Below are 19274 nucleotides of genomic sequence, written 5' to 3'. Positions count from 1 at the left end.
TTAGTAATTTGAAGTGCTATTTTAAAGTGATGTTACTTATATTGCCACTGAATGATGAAAAAGTTAAGGCATAGAGATCAGTGCTAGCCATGGCATAATGAGGAATGGTACTTAATGCAATTGATTTTTGACCTAAGATAAAAACCACTCCCTCTTCTCCAAACATACCACCAGTAGAATTATTAATTATGGTACCAGCTTTATCCGATTGCCCTACCCACAGCCCACCATTCAAGGAAGGAGAGATCAGCTGTTTTTTCCGCAGAGGAGGCTGCTGACTGTGGACACCTATGTGTTGTTGGGTGCCATCAAGTCGATTTTTGGCTCATAGTGTCATGGGTTGAATTGTGTCCCCCCAAAATATGTGTTAACTTGGTTAGGCCAGGATTCCCAGTATTCTGTGGTTATCCTCCGTTTTGTAATTGTAATTTTATGTTAAAGAGGATTAGGGTGGGATTGTAACAGTCTTACCCAGGTCACATCTCTGATCCAATGTAAAGAGAGTTTCCCTGGGGTGTGGCCTGCACTACCTTTTATCTCTCAAGAGATAAAAAGGAAATGGAATTGAGCAGAGAGGGGGGACCTCATACCACAAAGAAAGCAGCACGAGGAGCTGGGGTTCCTGCGTGGAAAAGCTCCTAGACCAAGGATGATGACAAAGACCTTCCTCCAGAGCCAACATAGAAAGCCGTCCCTTGGAGGTGATGCCCTGAATTTGAACTTATAACCTACTAGACTGGGAGAAAATAAATTTCTCTTTGTTAAAGCCATCCACGTGTGGTATTTCTGTTATAGCAGCACTAGATGACTAAGACATGTAGCAACGCATGTCACAGAGTAGAACTGGCCCATGGAATTTTCTTGGCTATAATCTTTACGGAAACAGATTGCCAAGTCTTTCTCCTGCAGAGTGGCTGCATGGGTTTGAACTGCCAACCTTTCCATTAGCAGCAGCCTAGTGCTTAACTGTTGCGCCACCAGAGCTCCTTGAGGATGGCTATGGGGTAATTTACTTAACTGAATCTTCTTGAGAGGGTCCCTCTGTGGTTTAGATGTGAAACTAAGGAGAGGGTGGGCCTTAGAGCCTAAGAGGAGAGTGGAGCAGGCGTAAAGAAGTACTGGGGAGAGACTATGACAGAGAAAGAGGGAGTCCTCCATCCCCAGAACTGTCTTGAATCCTGAGGGTGTTCAGGTCTAGTTCCTGTCCCAGTCTCTACATTTTCTTTCAACAAACATTGTATATTAAAGTGGCCTTTACAAGCCTCTCTTCCTTACAGCCAAAGAGCCCAGTATGATGGATCTTGAGCACTTCTTAACTAGACTTTTCAACTTCTTCATTGGTATTCCTGCTTCTCATCTTTGGCTCCATCTAATCCATTTTGGAAACCCTGGTGGCACAGCGGTTAAGAGCTACAGCTGCTAACCAAAAAGCCGGCAGTTCAAATCCACCAGGTGCTCCTTGGAAACTCTATGGGGCAGTTCTACTCTGTCCTATAGAGTTGCTCTGAATGGGAATAGACTGAACAGTAACTTTTTTTTTTTTAATCCATTTTACATGCATTAATCTTACAGGTAGATTTAAAGCACAATGTAAATATGTCTTTTTATAATCACAAGTCTTCCAAGAGCTGTGGAATAAAGTTCATACTTCTCAGCATGGCCTTCAAAGGTGAATACTGCATGGCACATAGTAAATGCTCAATAGATATTAGCTCATTTTGCTACCTTTCCAGTCTCATATCCTACTACATCCTTTCATAGTCCATATTGTCTATCTATATAAAATGATTTGTTGATTTTCTGCTTTTGGTAAAGAAATACATAAGCAAAGCATATTTGCTCTCTTTCAGGTGAAGGGGAAATCATTATGAACATAGATACATCTTCGGCATCTCTCCTCTTTCACCCTATTGGGGGAGCCAATTAGGCAAAAAAAGGGTAATGGATGAAGGACAGACTGGAGAGTCTAAGCTAGATGGAAAGAATAGAGAAGAAAAATTATACCTAGAAAGAGGCAGAGGAGGCAAAAACATGTGCATAGGCTGTGTTAGGAAGATGTTTTAAAGGCTTTAGAGCATGAGAGAAGAAAGACTTTGGGAGTAGTTGCCATGCATGGCCATTCATGTGGGAGATTCAGGAGAGAAATGAAGAAAAAGGATGGAATGAAAATTTGCTGTGCATTATGAATGCAACACACGCCCATGCCTGCCTTGGCGTTTTCTTGAAAACCACTTTAAAGATGACTTTTTAATTTTTTTTACTTGACAGACTGATATCCAAGGCATCCCAGGCTAGCACAGGCCATACAGTTAAACTCTGCATCTTAACCCTGACCTACAACTTAGGGTTCCCTCCTCTCCTTTATCACCAGTTATCCAAATTCTCCTTCCATTCAAGTCTGTTCAGATGCTTGCCCTTCCATGAAACCTTTTTTGGATCAAAATTTGCAGATTCTTTCCCTATTATCCCTTAACTTTTCTTTGCCTTTATTATAACAGCTGTCCCTGTCTGCCTTGTCTCTAGTCTATTTCTGGCACTAATTTGTAAGCTTTTCAAGGGCATAAGCTGTCTTAATCATATCTGTAATTCCTATGGTGCCTAGTCCTCTATTTCTATAGAGAAAGTTTAATTATTATTATTTGTTGAGTGAATGGTTAAATGAATGCAGGGAAATAAGTACAAGGCAAGGCACTGTTTGAAATAATGGTTCTATCCAGAATGATTGTAGGAGTAAGAAACATTTGAAAAGATTACCACATCTAAAATTTTGGAGAAATTTGAACCAGTAAAAGAGAGGGCAATAAAAATACCCAGGGATTCTCAATAAAATCAGGGAGCAAATGTAACTATGTTAGAGGAAGGGTAAATTTGATTGTCGTTTATAAAGTGCCATTAAAGTTGAATTGAAAAATTACTTTTTAGAAAAAATACATGATCAGCACAGTTTATGGAGAGAATGAAATGGTAATGACATATCTTAGTTCAGTAATTGTGCTAGCAAATTAATTTTAATGTGTTGGCCTTGTGCTCACAGGTAGAAAATCAGTTGAAATATCTCCTAAAGAACTTAATGATTAAAACCAGGCAGCTGTGTAGCCACAGGGACCTGCTGCAGGCTCTAGCCCATTTAAGATTTATTAATGATGTGGCAGATGGAATGAGTATAATGTCGATTAAATTCCTCCCTCATAATATCAAACCAAGTGGAGGAATAAAAGCCAGTGAGAACTTAAAACAACCAGGAGGACCTTGCCATATCTTTGCACCCAGAAAGCACTCAATATATACTTGTTAAGTGAATAAAACAAAGGTTACAAGTAATAAAATTTAACTTGAAGGTAACAGCATATACATATGTAATGATCATAAATACTGCTTTTTGCAAAAAGGAACCTGTATTCAAACTTGCAAACAAATATTGGCTCAAGGAGCTATGTTCTAGGAAATACAGTCTGACCTGATGGAACTCTTCAGACCTAATGACCACCAAATGCCCATGTGCAGTTTGATGAGCCAAAGGGTAAGAGTTCCCTAAGAGATGGGTTGTTGCTGTTGTTAGGTGTGTCGAGTCAGTTCCTGCGTATAGCGACCCTATATGTACAATAGAATGAAACACTGCCCGGTCCTGCGTCATCCTCACAATTGTTGTTATGCTTGAGCTTACTGAAGAGTTGGGTTAGAGCAGCTCTCTGTTGATACATAATTCTATTGATTCAAAAAGGTGCAGGTTCAAAGGATTTCCTTGACCTCTGGTATGCCATTGTACCCTTTTAAATTTGGAAGACCTAGCCACTTATTGAAAATGAAATTTCCAGCTTATGAGGGCTAATTTTTACCCTAGCTCTGGTCTGTGTGGGGAAAGGGCAGCAGTCAAAGGGGAGCTAGCTGAAATTTGAGCAGCTGGGTTTTCACATGGGGCAAATACTATTCAATTAGGCCCACCTAGGGGAGCGGGAATAGAAACCTGGTGGCACGATAGGTAAGAGCTGGGCTGCTAACCGAAAGATTGGTAGTTGGAATCCACCAGCTGCTCCTTGGAAACCCTGTAAGGCAGTTCTACTCTGTCCTATAGGGTCACTATGAGTGAAACCAACTGTATGCCACATAACAACAACAGGAGCAGGAATAGCTTAGAGATTGGGGTTATAGGTAACACACGGTAAGGATTCTTACAGAAATTATGATTCTGGGGGTACCCAAAACAACTAGAAAAAACATGCAAAGTGAACTGTCCTTTGAAATGACTCAGTGAGACAAGTTATGTACTTGCCAGTAGCAGAAAGCATATATTAGAAATAAGAAATTAGAAACTCTCAGCAGATGGTCACTCAGTGTCTGCTGATACCCAACTCTCTAGACAAGCATCACAGCATATGGCTTAAAGATGGAAACACATAGGCTTAAGCCTGTAAAGATGGAGTGTGTGTGCTACTCTTGCCAGAGGAGAGAGCCGGGTTAGGTGAGAATTAGAAAAGATGCTGGGCAAGGCCAGATAAAGGAACAAAGTAGGGAAGCAGCAGAGCGTGGTGTTTGAGAACAAGGCCCAGGTATCAACCTGTCTGGCTGAAGTCCCAGCTCTGCCACTTACTGGATGTGTGTTCTTGGGCAAGTTTTCTAGCCTCTTTATTCAATATTTTTTTTATGTGTAAAATGGGCATGCCAATATAAGTAGCTCCCTCAGAAAGTCCCTGAAAGGACTGACTGATACAATGCAGGTAAAGTGGTTAATATAGCACCTGGTTTGCTGCATGTTAAGCCTTAAATAAATGTTATTGTCAGAAGTTGTCGTTTCAGTTCTGACTCCTAGTGACCCTATGTACAACAAAACAAAATACTGCCTGGTCCTGTGCCATCCTCACAATTGTTTTTACGCTTGAACTCATTGTTGCAGCCACCTTATCAATCCATCTTGTTGAGGGTCTTCCTCTTTTTCACTGATTCCCCACTTTACCAAGCATGACATTTTTCTCCAGGGACTGATCCTTCCTGAAAACACATCCAAAGTATGTGAGACGAAGTCTCCCCGTTCTTGCTTCTAAGGAGCATTCTGGCTGTACTTCCAAGACAGATTCGTTCGTTCTTTTGGCAGTCCATGGTATATTCAATATTCTTCACCAACACCATAATTGAAAGGCATCAGCTCTTCTTCCGTCTTCCTTATTCATTGCCAGCTTTCGCATGCATATGAGGCAATTGAAAATGCCATGGCTTGGGTCAAGTGCACCTTAGTCTTCAAAGTGACATCTTTGCTTTTTAACACTTGTGAGAGATCTTTTGCTTTTTAACACGTGAGAGAGAGATTTGCCTAATACAGTGTGTCTTTTGATGTCTTGACTGCTGCTTCCATGAGTGTTGATTGCGGATCCAAGTAAAATGAAATCCTTGACAACCTCAATCTTTTCTCCATTTATCATGATGCTGCTTATTGGTCCAGTTGTGAGTATTTTTGTTTTCTTTATGTTGAGGAAACTCTGGTGGCGTAGTGGTTAAGTGCTATGGCTGCTAACCAAGAGGTTGGCAGTTCAAATCTGCCAGGCGCTCCTTGGAAACTATGGGGCAGTTCTACTCTGTCCTGTAGTGTTGCTATGAGTTGGAATGGACTTGACGGCAGTGGGTTTTATGTTGAGAGGTAATCCTTACTGAAAGCTGTTGTCTCTGATTTTTATCAGTGTTTCAAGTCCCCTTCACTTTGAGCAAGCAAGGTTGTGTCATCTGCATAAGGCAGGTTGTTAATGAGTCTTCTAATCCGGATGCAGAATTCATCTTCATGTAGTCCAGCTTCTCAGCTTCTTTGCTCAGCGTGCAGATTGAATAAGTATGGTGAAAGGATACAACCTTGATGCACACCTTTCCTGACTTTAAACCAATCAATATCCCCTTGTTCTGCCTGAATGACTGCCTCTTGATCTATGTACAGGTTCCTCTGTAATTCCCATTCTTTGCAATGTTATCCATAATTTGTTATGATCCACACAGTCGAATGCCTTTGCATAATCAATAAAACACAGGTAAACATCTTTCCGGTATTCTCTGCTTTCAGCCAGGATCCCTCTGACATCAGCTCTGATATCCCTTGTTCCATGTCCTGTTCTGAATTTGGCTTGAATTTCTGGCAGTTCCCTGTCAACGTACTGCTGCAGCCACTTTTGAATGATCTTCAGCAAAATTTTACTTGTGCGTGATATTGATAATATTGCTCAATAATTTCCACATTAGGTTGGATCACCTTTCTTTGGCGTAGGCATAAATATGGATCTCTTCCAGTTGGTTGGCCAAGAAGCTGTCCTTCAAATTTCTTGGCATAGGTCAGTGAGCACCTCTAGTGATTATCATTATTAAGCAAAATCATTTGGAAAGAGAGTGCAGCTTAGGGACTCAGGAAGTAAGGAAAGGAAAACGAAGCCAAATTCATTGCCGTCAAGTCAATTCCAACTCATAGTGACCCTATAGGACAGAGTAGAACTGCCCCATAGGATTTCCAAGGCTGTAATCTTTATGGAAGCAGACTGCCACGTCTTTCTCCTTCAGAGCTACTGGTGAGTTCTAACCACCGACCTTTTGGTTAGCAGCTGAGCGCTTAACCACTGTGCTAAATATGTCACTTACACTGGTTCATTTTAAGCCTGATAAAGACATATGGAAGATAAGAATTACTATTAGGCCAATTTTATGAATGAGGACAAAGAGGTTCCATCAAGGTAAGTGACTTGTCTGGTATTTAATTAGTAGAGCCACTATCAAACCCAAGCCTGTTTTGCTGATTTCCAGTGTAAGACTGAGATGTTTAGAGGGACTACCCACTAAAAAGATATCTCTACTTCATTTAAAAATAAAAACAATGAAAAACTGTAAAATAAATATAAGGCCAATAGCTGTTTATTTTTTCAGATGACTATGCTTTTTTTTTTTTTTTTGAAGTATCAAATTCTTTCTAAATATTTTGTGACAATTCTCCTGTTTTGGGTCTGTCTTTTGAGTCGGAATCGACTCGATGGCAACAGATTTGGGTTTTTTTTTGGTGTTGGCTTATCCAGCTCTGCCAATGACTTGTCCAAAGATGCAGCATTATTGGGAGACAGCGTCCTTTTACTTTCTGCCCTACCCTTCTAACTTCAAAGGAGGCTCACCCTAGTGTGGCCAGAAAATTGTACAGGTGCTGATAAAAGAGCGTATATAAATGCATGAATACTATCAAATTACTATTAATAGCACTGATGGTATCAATATAAATGACAGTGATAGCCATTTATTACATACATGTGCCAGGCACTTTTCATACAGTTTTTCATTTAATTCTCACAACCACCCAGTTACATCCCAAAGGACGTACAGTTAGTATCAGACCTGAGATTGAAATGTCTCTGTCTGATTCCAAAGTTCTTCCACTACACACAGCTGTTCAAAGTCACCCAGTGAGGAAATGATAGCACAGGGACTGGGCTAAGGACAGCCAGGGGCCTCTCCGTGGCATCGCCTTCCTGCTTGAAGGTCCATCTGAGAAGGCTGTCCTATGACCAAGGGCTTATGGGAGCCCTTCATTGTCTCTTCCAAACGATCCATCTCAAGTGCGTTGTATGTTTTATGGGACCCATATTTAGAGCTTGTAAGGAGTATGATGGTTATGTGGAAGTATGGCTTCAGGAGTGTTATGAAGAAATTGAATTTTTTGTGTGTGTATCTGGGAATATTTTAAAGTCTTTCAAAGCTGCGGTCTCAGGAACAATGCCTAGAAGGCAACCAGAAAACATCTTACTCTGCCATGCCTCTGCAAGCATGTTATCATCTGCACAGGGTGGTGGGTAGGAATGTGGGTTTTGGAAGCAAATTACTAGAGCTTGAAATACAGCCATACCCACTTGCTAGTTGTGTGTGACCTTAGGGGAGTGTCTCATCTGAAAATGTACGTAGCAATACCCCTCCTATGTTGTCGTGAGTAGTAAATCAGATAACGCATATAAAATTATTTAATACAGTGAGGTGCACATGGAAAGGACTCAAAACATGTTATTCATTATTATCATCATCTTAAAATTATTTGCTTAATTTTACTGTTTTATGTATTAAACCAGGTGACTTTTAATTTTTTAATATAATTTGTTTTGTTGTTGATGTTGAGAATATATACAGCAAAACATATAGCAACCAATTCAACATTTTCTGCATGTGACACTGATTACATTCTTTGAGTTGTGCGATCATTCTCACCCTCCTTTTCTGAGTTGTTCCTCCCACATTAACATAAATTCACTGCCCTGTAAGGTTCCTATCTAATCATTCAAGTTGCTGTTGTCAGTTTTATCCCATATAGATAGTTCTTAAAAGAACATAATGCTCACATAATGCTCAAGGCAGATAACGCTTTACAGTTAAGCCGAACTATTGCTTGATTTTAAGATTTCAGGAGATGTTTTTGGTTTAAGGTTTAAAAATGATCTCAGGGCAACAATTTTGGGGGTTCATGCTTCAATAGTTGGTTCAATAGTTTCAGCCAGCCTCCATGGCTCCCGAAAATCTGAATTCCGTGAGAATTTGAAATTCTGTTCTACATTTTGCCATTTTTGATCAGGATTCCTCCATAGAAGCTTTGATCGAGATGTTCAGTAATGGTAGCTGGGTACCATCCTGTTCTGGTCTCATGGCAAAGGAGGCATTGTCTATGGGGGCAATTAGGCACATATTCCATTTATTCCTCCTATTTCTTACTCTCCTTCTTCTGTTACTCTAGGTAAGTAGAGACCAAATGTTGTGCGTTGGATGGGTGCTTGCAAATTTTTAACACCCCAGGTACTATGCAATGAATTAGGAGGTAAAACCAAAGCACTAGATGCATTATTAGTCCAATTAACTGGGATGTCCCATGAAACGATGACCCTAAACCTCCAAACAAACGAGCAAAACCCATTAGGTGTTTGCTTGCACATAAGCAGCCTCAGCAGCTACTCTTTTTTATTGTCGTTGTTGTAAATATATCTTTCACATAACTTTTGCCAGTTCACCTTTTTATAGGTGTGCAACTTAAACTTATTGACAGTACTTACAATACTTGGCTACGCAGCCCTACCCTTAATGAGATTTTTCTATAACCGTAAACTGAAACTCAGTGCTCCATAAGTAATAACCTCCTTTTTACCACCACCCCCCACCCCCGTAACCACTAATAACTTTGGTCTCTATACATTTACCTTTTCTTGTCTTTTTATACTAGTGAGGTCATACAATCTCTGTCCTTTTGTGACTGGCTTATTTTGCTCAGCATAATGTCTTCAGGCTCCATTCATATTGTAGCATGTATCAAGACTTCATTTCTTCTACTGGCTGAGTAGTATTCTATTGTATATATGTATCACATTTTGCTTATTCATTCATCTGTTGATGGCATTTCAGCAGTTTCCACCTTTTGGCTATTGTGAATAGGGCCGTAATGAACACTGGTGTAAAAGTATCTGTTTGAGTCTCTGCTTTGAAGCCTTTTGGGTATACACCAAGGAATGGAATTGCTGGGTTATGTGGTAGTTCAATTTTTAGTTTTTTGAGGAACTGCCACACTGTTTTCTATAGTGGCTGTACCATTTTGCATTCCCACCAGCAAAGGATAAGGGTTCCAATTTCCCCACATCCTCCACAACATTTGTTATTTTCTGTTTTTTTTAATCTTAACCATCCTAGTGGGAGTAAAATGATATCTCTTCATGGTTTTAATTTGCATCTCCCTAATGGCTAATGACATTGAGCATATTTTCATGTTTGGTGACCATTTGAATGTCCTGTTTGGTGAAATGTCTATTCAAGTCCTTTGCCTGTTTGTCTTTTTGTTGTCAAGTTGTCCAAGTTTTATATATATTTTGGTTATTAGATTCTTCTTTTCTTTTTATAATTTTTATTGTGCTTTAAGTGAAAGTTTACAAATCAAGTCAGTCTCTCACACAAAAAATTATATACACCTTGCTAAAAAAAAAAAAATTACTACATACTCCCAATTACTCTCCCCCTAATGAGACAGCCCACTCTCTCTTTTCATGTCCATTTCACCAGCTTCTAACCCCCTCTGCCCTCTCATCTCCCCTCCAGGCAGGAGATGCCAAGAAGCTCATTCCTCACCAGCATCCCTCTCTAACCTATTGTCCAGTCCAATCCATGTCTGAAGAGTTGGCTTCGGGAATGGTTCCTGCCTAGGCCAACAGAAGGTCTGGGGGCCATGACCACCAGGGTCCTTCTAGTCTCAGTCAGACCATTAAGTCTGGTCTTTTTATGAGAATTTGGGGTCTGCATCCCACTGCTCTCCTGCTCCCTCAGGGGTTCTCTGTTGTGTTCCCTGTCAGGGCAGTCATCGGTTGTAGCCTGGCACCATCTAGTTCTTCTGGTCTCAGGACGATGTAGTCTCTGGTTCATGTCGCCCTTTCTGTCTCTTGGCTACCTTGTGTCCTTGGTGTTCTTCATTCTCCTTTGATCCAGGTGGGTTGAGACCAATTGATGCATCTTAGATGGCTGCTTGCTAACGTTTAAGACCCCAGACGCCACTATCCAAAGTGGGATGCAGAATGTTTTCTTAATAGATTTTATTATACCAGTTGACTTAGATGTCCCCTGAAACCATGGTCCCCAAACCCCTGCCCCTGCTACGCTGGCCTTTGAAGCATTCAGTTTATTCAGGAAACTTCTTTGCTTTCGTTTAGTCCAGTTGTGCTGACCTCCCCTATATTGTGTGTTGTCTTTCCCTTCATCTAAAGTAGTTCTTATCTACTATCTAATTAGTGAATACCCCTCTCCCACCCTCCCTCCCTCCCCCATCTCGTAACCACAAAAGAGTGTATTCTTCTCAGTTTAAACTATTTCTCCAGTTCTTATGATAGTGGTCTTATACAATATTTGTCCCTTTGCAACTGACTAATTTCACTCAGCATAATGCCTTCCAGGTTCCTCCATGTTATGAAATGTTTCACGGACTCCTCACTGTTCTTTATCGATGTGTAGTATTCCATTGTGTGAATATACCATAATTTATTTATCCATTCATCCGTTGATGGGCACCTTGGTTGCTTCCATCTTTTCGCTATTGTAAACAGTGCTGCAATAAACATGGGTGTGCATATATCTGTTTGTGTAAAGGCTCTTATTTCTCTAGAATATATTCTGAGGAGCTGGATTGTATGGTAGTTCTATTTCTAGCTTTTTAAGGAAAGGCCAAATCGATTCCAAAGTGGTTGTGCCATTTTACATTCCCACCAGCAGTGTAGAAGTGTTCCAGTCTCTCCACAACCTCTCCAACGTTTATTATTTTGTGTTTTTTGGATTAATGCCAGCCTTGTTGGAGTGAGATGAAATCTCATTGTAGCTTTGATATGCATTTCTCTAATGGCTAATGATCATGAATATTTCCTCATGTATCTGTTAGCTACCTGAATGTCTTCTTTAGTGAAGTGTCTCTTCATATCTTTCGCTCATTTTTTAATTGGGTTAGGTTATTAGATTCTTAATGGATATATGGATATATAAGTTGGTGGCTTGTCTTTTCATTTTTTGGTAAAGTCTTTTGATAAACAAAAGTTTTAAGTTTTTATGAGGTCCCATTTATCTGTTTCGTCTTTTGCTCTTATATTATATAGTACATTGTTAAAAGCTAGGCCCAACAGCATTGCCCCTGTATTTTCTTCTAAGAATTTTATGGTTTTAGTTTGCACATTTAGGTCCTTAATCCATTTTAAATTTGTTTTTGTGTGTGGTGTATGGCATGGATCCTGTTTCATTTTCTACATGTGGAAATCCAATTTTCCCAACACCGTTTATTGAAAAGACTACCCTTTTCCCCTCATCGAATGGATTTAGCACCCTTGTCAAAAACCAGTTGACCATAGATGTGTGGGTATTGAATTTATTTTTTAATTGAATTTATTTCAAGTGTGACAATGTGATGCTCTTGGATAACGGTTATAGTTCTTTTATAGAGTCAATTGAAAAAAATCCGACTAAATAGTATTAAATTAATAAGCAGCCCATTTTATCCAAAATAACCAGTTTTTAACCTCTGAAATAGGAAGGAGTTGGAAAACCTCTTTACTGAATTGGTAGTACATTACTGAATTGAGTAGACTACAGTTTTTGTCTATTTGTCCATTCAAAAAAGCAATTAAGATGCACCCTTTTTATTTAAGAAACTGTGTTAAGTACTTGAGGTCACTATAGCTATGGAACAGGAAAAGGCATAAGTAGCAAAAATGTTGACTGTCACAGGAAAGCTGTGACAAAGTGAACATTCTTACTAGGGTAGTCAAGGTCACTAATAACCAAAAAATAGCCTGTAAGGGCTGTGATGCCAAGCCAGTTAGGCCTAGGCCCAGGAGAATATAGTCACCAAGATTTAGAGTGAAGGACAAACACTAGGGTTTTAATTCAAAGTCATATATAAGATCAGGAATAAGATAAATTATGAGTTAAGGAAGAGTTAAGTATTAATGAGGAAGGTGCCAAAATATATCTTAGCATTAATGTTTTTAGATGTTATTCCAAAATAGTTGCTTTACCAGTTGTAAAAGAAAAAAATACATATATATGTACATATATATTTGCCTTTATATATCTTTATATGCATATCTTTCATATATATATACTTTAATATAAATGCATGTGTGTGTATATCTGCACTTGTATTAAAGTATAACTTGCATACAAAGAATGCACACATAACTGTACAGCTCGAAGAATTCTCACAAATTTATCTCATGTAACTACCATCCACACCAAGAAATAGGACTTTACCACCCCGAAAAGCCTCCTTGTGCCCTCTCCTCATCACTACCCCTTCACTCTTCCCCAAAGGTAATAAACATTGTTGTGCCTTCTAAGAGCAGAGGTTCATTTGCCTGTTTTTAAACTTTGTATAAACGGAATCATACAGTATGTACTCTTTTGTGTCTGGCTCATTTACTCAACTGTATGTTTCCCATATGAAAATGTACTCCAACTCCTCAGTCACCAGGAAATAGAAATTAAAACCACAAGATTCAACAACATCCAGTGTTGGTAAGAATATGGAGCACTGGATCTCTCAGACACTTCTGGTGAAGGATAAATTAGTAGATCACTTGAGAAAACTGAATGGCAGTGCCTGATAAAAGCTATTTATTGGCTTTTTGGACATTCTCTTTTGTGAAGTGCTTGTTTTAAGATATTAGGCAAATAATTAAAAGGCAGCAGAACAAAGCAAGAAGAGGAACATTAAACACCCCCAGTGCCGTCTAGTCGATTCCGACTCATAGCGATGTTCCCCTCACGCTCATGAGTGAGAGGAACATTAATAAAGATAAAAAGCAGAATTAGTAAAATAGGAAAACACATCAGAGAAATTACAAACAAAACCAAAAGCTAGTTCTTTGAAAACTGCTGTGAAGCTAATAACACTTTGTAAACCTATTTTAAAAGAGAGAGAGAGGCATAAAGAGAGAGAGAATGCCCACAATTAGGAATAGGAATGATTAGGAATAGGAAAGGAGATATAATAACATCAACAAAGAGAAAAATGAATTATAAAAGAATATTGAAATAGAGACAGACCAATGAGTTCAGAAACAGATTCACACACATATGATACTTGATTTATGACAAAGATGGCAACGGAGAGAAGTAGGGGAGGAAAATCTTCTCAATAAATGATGCTGGGTCAACTAGATATTCACATGGAAAAAAGTAAGTTTTGACCCCTATCTTGCACCATGTGCAAAATTATTTCTCAATGGCTTTTCCAGTTGTAGATAGAAACGTGAAAGGCAAAAGAATAAAGCTTCTAGAAGATAGCCTAGAAGAAAATCTTCATGGCCTTGGGACGTGCAAAGATTTCTTGAACAGGTTACAAAAAGCTCCAAGTATAAAAGAAAAGATTGATAAATTGGACGATATTAAAATTAAGATTTGTGCGCATTGAGAGACATAAAGAGAGAGAAAAAGCAAGCCCTAGGGTGGAAGGTATTTTGCAATTCACGTAACCAACTCACATCCAAAAGTAAAAAGAACTCCTACAAATCAAAAAGAAAAAGACAGATGACCAATAGAAAAATGGACAAAACAACAAAATACATATTTTTCATGATAAAAGAAAGTGGGAGAAGATACACACCCACAGCTGATTTTCTTACTTTAGGCCTTGTTACCACCATTTAATGACAGCACACCCACACTGGAAGAGAGAGACAGAAAAAGTAGCTTCTTAACTTCTGAAACTATAAAAACTAGTTATGAAGTGACAGCTTTGGTCATAGACTAAGTTAAAATGAATCTCAGCCTGAGTCAGGCTGTTTAAGGGAAATAGAGCAAGCAACTTGCCTCAGAGAAGACAGCTGCTGGCCTAACTCAGTGTCTTAATTAAAGTGGCATCTAGAATAGACGCTTGAGAGAAATGGCCTACACAAAAGCAGAAAAAGAAGACTGTTCTTGCAACTGACAATCAGTTAGCTGCTTTCAGAAATTAACCATCCATGCCATGATGGCATCTGTTTCCTACATGGTTCAGCAGTCATGATCAGTTTTCTCTCTACATAAGGCCTCTGTGTACAAAGACTAGATATTTTCAAGGCTTCATATGCAGTCTCATTGCAAAGAAATGACTGACCCAGGTCAACCATTGATAAAGTGGCTCAACCCTGGCACTTTATGCATAATCCCAGAATGGCATCTTCAGCACTGACTGGTATATGGAACAATCTGATAAACATCCCATTTGGTTCTCACAATTACCTGGTGATGCGGGCATTGTTTCCCTACTCTCTAAATGAGGAAACTGAGGCCTAGGGAGATAAATGAATGATGTGAAGAAGTCTCAATAATTGGAAGAATTAGTGCTCTACTCTGCAGTTTTCTGGCTCCAAGCCCCGTGCTTTTTCCATGCTACCACACTGAGGAACTGGCAATGTAATGATGGAGGGTGAATGGATCATGGTAATGCGAGAAATCACATACCTGAAATACCAAAGCCGATGATGAGTGCTATCGCTCCAGCCAGAATAATTATGGTGCTAATAATGCTGTGGAAAGAGAGACAGAGAAACAGGAAATTACTTCTTTACTCCATCTGACATGCTGCTTTAAATCCTGGGTACATATTTGTCACATGTAAGAGGCGCTACATAAGGTATCTCAATATTTTCTTCAATATGTGCTCCTTCCCCAAAATAGGTGCCTTTGAAAGGAATTTCAGCTCTTCCATCCGCATACCTCTGGGGCACTGGGATAGATTAAAGGAGTGGCCCCGTATATGTGACTGCATGTTGCCTTACTTTCCTATTTCCAGATCAAGGAAGGCTATATACAAAGACTTTTGGGGCAAGACTTGTGATGACATCTCTGTAATACCAGGTGCTATTTGGGGGTGGGGGTGGGGGGACTGGTTCCATACTCAGCCCACCTTGAGCATTACTGTCCATCCTTCTTATATCATTTGTCTACCAGTCCTGTCTTCCTTGATAGACGTTAAAACTCTAGTAAAGTCAATGGTCAGGTCTTCTTCATTTTATACCCACTCACAATTAGCCTACTGTACCCCAGAGGTTTTCAGTGGGAGTTTTTTTCTCTTATTTAAAAAGCAATACATGTTTATCATAGAAAATTTAGAAAATACAGATATAAAACCAAAACCAAACCCATTGCTGTTGAATCAATTCCGACTCATAGTGACCCTATAGGACAGAGTAGAACTGCCCTATAGGGTTCCCAAGGAGCACTTGGAGGATTCAAACTGCCCACCTTTGGTTAGCAGTCATAGCTTTTAACCACTACACCACCAAGTTTTCCTAAGCAGGTATAGGACAATGAAATCACCTGTAATTCCATCACCTAGTCACAACCACTGATAATTTTTTGATAAGTATCCTGCCAGTTTTTAATTAACAAGCTAACAAATGATATTTGAGGAATAAAATAAATAAGAAATAGTCACTGACTTTTATTGAGTGCTAGAATTACATGCCAGACATGGTATTCTAAGCTCCATATATGGATTATATCACTTATCCTTTCAATAACTTTATGAGGTGAACAGATTTATCGTCTCCACTTTACAGGAAAGGAAGCGACACAGGGAGGTTAAGTACCTCCTTCAGAGTCACACAGGTGGTAAGTGGCAGAGCTGGGATTAGATCTGTCTCCAGAATTTACACTCGACTACTACCTTTCACTGCCTTCCAAGTGTGGTGGCTCACAGATGGGGTGTGTCCCTTCTGTCTGCCTAGGGGAACCCATTATCCAGGAGGAGATACCAGATTTAGCTGGTGAGAGTGCCTCAGGCAGAGCGAGCAGGAGAGGCAGGTCACAGACAGTGTGTTGGCAAAGCCGTTCCTGGGTAGCATGCCCACTACGCCTGCCCTGGTGCATACATCATCGGGTAGGTGTCCTCAGCCACACTCTCTCATTGCTGGCAATTCACACATTCCCCACACCCAAACTGATGTTATTCAATAGGCAGGACAAAAGAAAGGTACAAGGAGGCAAAGAATGATGCTATAGAGAGAAAAAGGAACCATGGGCACTTTACTTTCTGCCTTGAATGGTCTCATTGTACTCAACTCTCCTTGGTTCAGGGATGGGCCCACCAGAGAGAACCAACTGACTTATAAGAAACAATTTAGTAAATAGTTTCCCTGGACAACAAGCCCTCAGGAGGTACAGCCATAGAGGCAGCAAATAAAGCTTTTAACGATAGAACCAACAAGTTGCCATGGAGTCAATTTCAACTCATGGTGACCCCATGTGTGTCAGAGTAGAACTGTGCTCTATAGGTTTTTTAATAGCTGATTTTTCGGAAATAGATCACTGGACCTTTTTTCCAAGGTGCCTATGGGTGGACTTGAATCACCAACCTTTCAGTTAGCAGCCAAGGACATGAAGTGTTTTTACCTCCCAGGGACTCCTTTAGCAACAACAGAGCATCTGCTAAATGGATTCCAAGAAGAGACCACATTTGACCACTTCGTCTATGTTATGAATTGAATTGTGTTCCCCCAAATGATATGTTGAAGTCCTAGCCCCTAGTAACTGTGAATGTGACCTTGTTTGGAAAAGGATCTTTGAAGATGTTATCAGTTAACGTGAGGTCATAAGGGAGTAGGGTGGGTCTGAATCTAATATGAATAGTGTCCTTACAAAAAGAAGAGAAGAGACACAGACAGAGATACAGGGGGAAGAGAGTCATGTAAAGAAGGTGGTAGAATTAGAGTGATGGTGCAGCTGCAAGCCAAGGAATGCCAAAGATGGCCAGCTGTCACCAAAAGCTAGGAGAGAGGCATGAAACACGTTCTCCCTCGGAGCTTTGAAAAGGAGTCAGCACAGCTGACACCCTGATTTCGGACTTCTAACCTCTGTTCATATAAGCCACCCAATTTGTGGTACTTTGTTCCAGCAGCGCTAGGAAGAGCACACCTTGGTGCAGCCTCAGTTCTTACTGGTCCAAGTGTATAAGGACAGCGAGATAGGAAGAGGTACAGCCTGGCAGTTTGACTGGTGTGCCATAGAGCAGACTTGCTTGCATTTGTAACCCAGGGTTTTCACTTATCTTGGGTAAATTACTTCACTTCTCTGAGACTCACTTTTTTAAACTGTAAAATGGGAGTAAGAGTAATTCCTGCTTTACCTGCTATAAAGGGTTGTTTTTGGATTAAATTAGAAAATGAGTGTGGCATAATCCATAAAGAGCTATTCATGTATTACTTTTTACTATAAAGTTTGCCTGTAACTATTTGTTATGTTAATTATTAAAAGTTATAACTCAATGGAGAAGAATCCAACTGATAATAATAAAAATATCATAGTATTTTGGTACATTAAAAATACCATGTACCAGAGTTGGTGCTAAGTGTTTGACTTGTATTTTCTCAGTTGCCTGAAATCACTAAGTCATCTTTATTACCTCCTTAATTTCTCTCAAATACCTCTATTCATTTTTGTCTCTTGCCTCTGGTCACCACCATATCTCTCCAGCATTTTTGCAACACTCTCCTAATAGCTATGCCCACCTCCAGTCTAGACCCCTCCAATCCACTCTTCACGCTCTCAGAATCAGTGGTGACTCAAAATTTCTATATAAGAGGGGCTTGGGGTGGCAACCTAGTTGAAAGTGAGGGTTGAGGTGGTATGGGAAGTGGTACAATGTGTGATTACAAGCATGCTTCCTGAAACCAGACTGTGTAGGTTCAAGTCCCAGTACCACTACTTACTAGTTGTGTGACGATAAGTTTCCTTTCCTCCTTGTGAAGATTAAATGAGTAACATTTAAAAAAAAAAATTACTTAGAGTGTTGACTGGCACATAGAAAGCTTCAATAAGTATTAGCTATTCTCATTCTTATTTCCACCACTCTTCTCTAGTTTGTCGTTCTGTGGTGGCTTGTGTATTGCATTAGGCAAATCTACAGCAAAAGACTCTTTAAAGTGTTAAAAAGCAAAAGATGTCACTTTGAGGACTAAGGCACCTCTGACCCAAGTCATGGTACTTTTAATTGCCTCATATACGCATAAAAGCTGGACAATAAATAAGGAAGACCAAAGAAGAATTGATGTCTTTGAATTATGATGTTGGTGAAACATATTGAATATACTATGAACTGTCAGAAGAATGAATAAATCTGTCTTGGAAGAAGTACAGCCAGAATGCTCCTTAGAAGTGAGGATGACAAGACTTTGTCTCATGTACTTTGGACATGTTATTAGGAGGGACCAGCCCCTGGAAAAGAACATCATGCTTGGTAAGGTAAAGGGTCAGCGAAAAAGAGGAAAACCCTCAAAGAGATGGATTGACACAGTGGCTGCAACAATGGGCTCAAGCATAGCAACGATTGTAAGGATGACACGGGACCAGGCAGTGCTTTGTTCTGTTGTACATAGGATCGCTGTGAGTCGGAACAGACAATAGCACCTAACAACAACAACATTCTTATATGTTTGTGGTTATGTAACAGGCACATGTTTCTAACTTAGAATATATGTCTCCTTGAGGATGCTGATGGAAATTACTGTAGGGAGCACTCCTTGGCTCAGCTACTGAACTATTGGTAAAAATTATTATAAAACTGATCGTAATAGTCCTTTGCTTAACACTTTTGAGTGTTTTCCCATTTCCCTTGTGATAAAAATCCAAACTCTCTGATCTGACTCACATGACCTTTCAAAGATCTTGCTCACTTTTGTTCCCAGTTTTGCCTCTTATCAAAGTGCCTTGGACCTGCTCTCCAGCTACTCTGAACCACCGGAGACCTCTCATTGTCACTGACCTTCACATACACTGTTCCCCACCCCCTC

The 19274-nt window shown here is 39.8% G+C and overlaps 1 protein-coding gene across 5 annotated transcripts in view; it reads right to left on the bottom strand.

Moving 5' to 3' along the window:
- Positions 1-19274, bottom strand: part of VTCN1 (V-set domain containing T cell activation inhibitor 1) — an 81572-nt gene that overhangs the window by 16408 nt on the left and 45890 nt on the right. For all 5 annotated transcript variants that reach the window (XM_049879977.1, XM_049879980.1, XM_049879979.1 and 2 more), the window contains one exon: positions 14947-15011. In XM_049879977.1, coding sequence (XP_049735934.1) covers positions 14947-15011 — 65 coding nt within the window. The remainder of the gene's footprint in view (positions 1-14946; positions 15012-19274) is intronic.

The sequence above is a fragment of the Elephas maximus genome, chromosome 3 (assembly GCF_024166365.1).
Source record: "Elephas maximus indicus isolate mEleMax1 chromosome 3, mEleMax1 primary haplotype, whole genome shotgun sequence".
Classification (NCBI taxonomy): Eukaryota; Metazoa; Chordata; class Mammalia; order Proboscidea; family Elephantidae; genus Elephas; species Elephas maximus.
This window is presented reverse-complemented; position numbering and strand designations above follow the sequence as displayed.